The sequence below is a fragment of the Gadus chalcogrammus genome, chromosome 12, assembly GCF_026213295.1.
Source record: "Gadus chalcogrammus isolate NIFS_2021 chromosome 12, NIFS_Gcha_1.0, whole genome shotgun sequence".
Classification (NCBI taxonomy): domain Eukaryota; kingdom Metazoa; phylum Chordata; class Actinopteri; order Gadiformes; family Gadidae; genus Gadus; species Gadus chalcogrammus.
Genome location: NC_079423.1, coordinates 18,326,799 through 18,332,798, shown reverse-complemented (window position 1 = coordinate 18,332,798; position 6,000 = coordinate 18,326,799). Strand labels below are relative to the sequence as shown.

At 51.5% G+C, this 6,000-nt stretch overlaps 1 protein-coding gene across 1 annotated transcript; it reads left to right on the top strand.

The window, feature by feature from the left end:
• Positions 1–1,495: 1,495 nt before the first annotated feature.
• On the top strand, positions 1,496–5,400 carry atpaf1 (ATP synthase mitochondrial F1 complex assembly factor 1). The gene is made up of 9 exons (XM_056604105.1): positions 1,496–1,717; positions 2,116–2,233; positions 2,820–2,882; positions 3,295–3,357; positions 3,829–3,879; positions 3,991–4,038; positions 4,162–4,257; positions 4,652–4,756; positions 4,902–5,400. The coding sequence occupies exons 1-9, from the start codon at positions 1,518–1,520 to the stop codon at positions 5,145–5,147; spliced, it is 990 nt and encodes a 329-aa protein (XP_056460080.1). The 5' UTR covers positions 1,496–1,517; the 3' UTR covers positions 5,148–5,400.
• The last annotated feature ends 600 nt before the right edge of the window (positions 5,401–6,000 follow it).

Genomic DNA, 6,000 nt, shown 5'->3' with positions numbered 1-6,000 from the left:
CATAATACTATACTATACTAACACATACTAGTAGTACAAACTCGTAATAATACTAATACATACTAATACTAATGCATACTAATACACACTAAATGCTGATACTAATACATCCTAATACTGTGCTTAAAATACAAATAACACATTATAATGGCACACTTCAAATACCAATTATACATAGTAATACTACGTTTTAAATACTTGGAAGATATATTAATTCTAAGTTTTAAATACTAATTAGATAGTAATACTACCTCTTAAATAGGCTACAAATAATAATACATAGTAATACGTTTTAAATACATGGAAGCAAGGCGTGCGTTTGTGTGCGTGTGTGTGTGTGTGTGTGTGTGTGTGTGTGTGTGTGTGTGTGTGTGTGTGTGTGTGTGTGTGTGTGTGTGTGTGTGTGTGTGTGTGTGTGTGTGTGTGTGTGTGTGTGTGTTTACCTGTTCTGCGGCTGCACGTCATAACGCATTCTGAGCGCGCGGACTCCGGACGACTTTAGAATTGGAGGACTTCTGTAGCGGTGTGTGTGAGTGTGTGTGTGTCTGTGTGTAGTGGTTTGTGTGAGTGTAGCGTTGTGAGTGTGTGTGTGTGTGTGTGTGTGTGTGTGTGTGTGTGTGTGTGTGTGTAGAAGTGTGTATGTGGTTGCAGTGTGTGTGTGTGTGTGTGTGTGTGTGTGTACCGGTGTATGTGTGTGTGTAGAGGTGCGTGTGTGTTGGGTCTCCTCTCTCTACTGTCCGAGCAGTCAGCGTCCCTTAGCTTTATAGTCCGGCGGGGTGACGCCGTTCCCTTGGTAACGGCATTAACGAGGGCCCGCCCCCTTCTCCACCTCCTGTATAGTATACACACACCACTACACACACACACACACACACACACACACACACACACACACACACACACACACACACACACACACACACACACCACACACACACACACACACACACACACACACACACACACACACACACACACACTCACCGCTACACTCACACAAACCACTACGCACTAACACCCAAATACACCCACACACTCACACACACAGACACACACATGTTGAATGAGTGTGTATTCATTCATTCAAATATATATATATACATGTACATACAATTACAATACAATTAATACATATTTTTATATGTATTATTATTATATATATATATTTATATAGGTATTCATTCATGCATCTATATAAAAAAAAAATATATATATATATAGAGAGAGAGAGAGAGAGAGAGAGAGAGAGAGAGAGAGAGAGAGAGAGAGAGAGAGAGAGAGAGAGAGAGAGAGAGAGAGAGAGAGAGAGAGAGAGAGAGAGAGATATGAATGAAGTTCTACATATATATATTAATTCATTCATATCTGTAAACATGAATGAACTTTTCCAAGCCTGGGAGCCCTCTCTCTCTCGTCTCCCAATAATACTACGTTTTAAGGGGGTGTTTGCGGAACCTTTTTTCCTTCCTTCTGTTGCTTCCGGGAGGAGATCCGCGCGACACGGAGGAGGTGCGAACATGGCGGCCCTGGTGCAGATGGCCTGTTGGTTCCACGGCCGGCTAGCGGTGCGGGCCGGCGGCGTCAGGCCGCTCATCCCCGGCCTGGTCCCGGCGCACTTCAGGAGCTTCTCCCTGAGGAGGGAGCCGGAGGAGCTGGAGGAGCTGGAGGAGAACCCGTTCTACAGCCGCTACCGGGAGAAGATCCAGAGGGCACGGAGGTGAGCGGGCTCCGCTCTTTGTTTACTAATACTCTAGTACTGATGAATGATATACTAATACATACTTATACTAATAATATGCTAATACTAATGCCTGCTAATACATACTAATAAACATTAAATACTAATACTAATGCATACTAATGCGTCCTAATACTAATGTATACTAATACTGTGCTGAAGTACTAATACATAGTAATATAATACTATGTTTTATTTTCTCCTTGTTTCCTCTCCTTGTTTCCTCTCTCCTGATTTCCTTTCTTAGTTTCATCTCCTGGTTTCCTCTCCATCACCAGTAGACTTGGGGGGGGTGGTTGTAGCGGGGGCTGAACCTCAGGGGGCGGAGCTAAAGGGGGTGGAGCCGTCTCACTCTAATATGGCGTTCATCTTTCCAGAGCCAAACCGGAGGAGTCCCAGACGCGGGCGGAGCTGCGGGTGGAGCAGAGACATGAGTCCAGGGTGGAGCAGCTGGGCGCCAGCCAGGCGGAGTTCGTCAGGAGGATGGAGGAGGAGGTGGGTGGTGGTGCAGGGTGGAGAGACGGGGGGAGGAGGATGATGACGGTGGGAGGAGGGTGGAGGTGTAGAGGATGGAGGTGAGGGTGTAGAGGGTGGAGGAGGAGGTGGGAGGTGGAGAGACGGGGGGAGGAGGATGACAGTGGGAGGAGGGTGGAGGTGTAGAGGATGGAGGTGAGGGTGTAGAGGGTGGAGGAGGAGGAGGTGGGAGGTGGAGAGACGGGGGGAGGAGGATGACAGTGGGAGGAGGGTGGAGGTGCTTGTGAGGGTGGAGGTGTAAAGGATGGAGGTGAGGGTGTTGGGGGGGGGGGGGGGGGGGGGGAGAAGAGGGTGGAGGAGCTGGAGGTGATGGTGGAGGACGTGGAGGTGTAGAGGATGGAGGTGAGGGTGGAGGAGGTGAGGGTGGAGGAGGTGAGGGTGGAGGAGGTGAGGGTGGAGGAGGTGAGGGTGGAGGAGGTGAGGGTGGAGGAGCTGGAGGTGATGGTGGAGGATGTGGAGGTGTAGAGGAGGGAGGTGAGGGTGGAGGAGAAGGTGTAGGTGAGGGTGGAGGAGGCGGAGGTGAGGGTCACCATCTTGTGTTTTTCAGCTGGAGAAGAGAGACCATCTGGCGGCTAGCGGAAGAGAGACGGGAGGGTTCAGTAAAGACAAGGTGAGGAGACACCAGGGGTCTCTGTCTCTCTGTCTCTCTCTCTCTCTCTCTCTCTCTCTCTCTCTCTCTCTCTCTCTCTCTCTCTCTCTCTCTCTCTCTCTCTCTCTCTCTCTCTCTCTCTCTCTCTCTCTCTCTAATTCTTTGACATAGCAATTATTTTTTACATTAACACGAATAGTTACTTTCCCTGGTATCTAGTTTTATTATTATATTGTAACTCAGTTACCTTTTTCGAACAAGTAATGAGTAACTATAACTAATTACTTTTTTAAAGTAACGTTCCCAACACTGTGTATAACTAGTAGTACCACAGCTGGTACTAGAAACTATGTAACTAGTCCCAGCTGTGGTATAACCTTAACTTTATTGACTATGAACCTTAACTAACGTTAACCTGCCTCACGTGTTCCAGACGCTGGCGTCCATCTTAGACATGGACCTGGTCCAGGACAAGACCGGAAAGGAGATCTCAGAGGTACTACCTAGCCCTCGATAACTAGCCCTCGATAATTAGCCCTCGTTAACTAGCCCTCGATAACTAGCCTTCTATAACCAACCCTCTAAAACTAGCCCTCTCCACCAGCACTACAATAACTAACCCTATATAACTAACCCTAACTTACCCTCTATAACTAGCCCTCTCTACCAGTACTACCCTAACTAACCCTCTATAACTAACTAGCCCTCTCTACCAGTACTACCCTAACTAACACTATAACTAACCCTCTATAACTAACCCTCTCTACCAGTACTACCCTAACTAGCCCTCTCTACCAGTACTACCCTAACTAACCCTCTATAACTAGCCCTCTCTACCAGTACTACCCTAACTAACCCTATATTACTAACCCTCTCTACTAGTACCAGTACTACTGGCTAGGTAGGGTGTTCTAGAAGGTCTTGTTGTGAAGTGGTTGATGTTCTAGAAGGTCTTGATGTGTTCCAGCTCTGGATGAGGTTCTACTCCACCAAGGACACCATCAGCGCCGTCATATCGGTGAGTCCCCCGCCAGCAGAACCGTCTCTGGAACCCCCCCTCTAGAACCCCCTCTAGAACCCCCTCTCCGGAACCCCCTCTCTAGAACTCATGTCCTCCTCTGTCTTCCAGACGGAGACGTTTGGACTCATGTTCAGCAGAGCGGAGTCCTGTCCCAGGGTAACACACACACACACACACACACACACACACACACACACACACACACACACACACACACACACACACACACACACACACACACACACACACTCTCTCTAACAGAGCACCGTGTGGTTGTAGTTCCTGTTCGCTCTGCCCCAGGCGGAGGGATACGAGTTCTTCCTGGGGGAGTGGTCCGGTCACCAGCTGCACTTTACCTCCCTGATCAATGCTCAGGTACCTCCTCCTACTCCTCCTCCCCCTCCTCCTCCCCCTCCCCCCTTTCCCCTCCTCCTCTCCTCCTCCCTCCCCCTCCCCCTCCTCTCCTCCTCCTCCCCCTCCTCCTCCTCCTCCTCCTCCTCCTTCCCCTCCTCCTCCCTCCCCTCCTCCTCCTCTCCCCTCCTCCTCCCCCTCCCCCTCCCTCTCCTCATCCTCCTCCCCCTCCCCCTCCCTCTCCTCATCCTCCTCCCCCTCCTCTCTCCTCCTCCTCCCTCTTCTCCTCCTCCCCCTCCTCCTGTCCTACCTCCTCTACCTCCTCATCTCCTCCCTCCTCACGCCCTGCTCTAGCTGGCTAGAGGTGCTCTGCTCTGATTGGCTGCTGACTCCGGGCTGTGTTCCCATTGGTCCCCAGGTGCTGGGGGGGCGGGCCCCCAGCCAGCTGGTCCTGTATCACTTCCCTGAGCTGCAGGAAAGGGGCGTCGTCCTAATGACCGCCGAGAGGGACCCCAAGGTCATGGTGAGTCCGGCCAATCACACGCCCTCCTCGTCCTCTGGACCCGCCCAGCTGCCATCTTGTTTCGTGTTTTTGTCTTTATGTGTGTGTGTGTGTCTTTTTTACAACTCGGCTTTGTGTTACAACTGTGTGTGTGTGTGTGTGTCAGACTGTGCATCAGGCCCAGTGTCTGGCCAATCAGGTGCAGCTGTTCTACGGGAGCCCGCGGCCGGAGACGTTCCGATTGGTGGAGAGCTTTAACCACGCCCCCGCCGGCTTCCAGCACATGGCGGTGATAGAGGAGCTGGAGGAGAGCGGGCTGGGGGGGGGGGGGGGGGAGAGGCTAGGGGAGGGAGGGAGAGAGAGACTAGGGGAGGGAGGGAGAGAGAGACTAGGGGAGGGAGAGAGAGACTAGGGGAGGGAGGGAGAGAGAGACTAGGGGAGGGAGGGAGAGAGAGACTACGACAGAGGGACGGAGGGAATAAGAGCGTGTGAGAGACGTCTCGGGCCGTCACGTCCCGTCCAGCTGAGCTCTGCCGCCCCCCAGTGGCCGTGGTGCTGAACTGCAGCGACCTCCGCAGGAAGAGGAGGACCTACTGGTGTTCTGCTTCTTTTGGTTCAGTGTGAAATAAAAATAAAGCCTACCTTCAACAGGTGTTGTCGCCTTCTTTGCGCTGAGGATCCAGTCATGAGTCATGTGTGAACGGGCCGCTGATTGGCTAATGCCGCTTTTCCACTGCATGGTACCAGCTCGACACGACTCAACTCGACTCAGCTCGCCTTTTTTGCGTTTCCACCGCGAAAACATGGTATCTGGTACCTGAAGTGGCTGCTTTTTCTAGTACCGCCTCGCTCTAGGTTCCAAGCGGCTGAGCCGATGCTAAAAGGTGACGTCGGCAGACGGCCGGCCACTGATTGGCCAGAGAGTGTGACGAAGTCACGAGAGCGACATGGCAACCATGCTGGTAACAGCCATAGCAGCGCCGCAGCCAACATATTCCACTTCTTCAACATGCCAGCTAATAATACGAACACGAATACCATCGCATCGATGTTCTCCATTGTTGTTATGTGGGTTCTGTCCATGTGGGTTACGTAGGTGTTGTTTGCGTCGCGTACAAAAATACGTCACTGCCCTTCCGCGCAGACGACCCCGCCCACGTCCCGGAGGTACTATTTGCGGTGGAAAAGGACCCGCGCTGCTACCGTGTCGAGTCGTGTCGTGTCGAGTCGAGCTACATGTGCGGTGGAAAAGCGGCATTATGCCG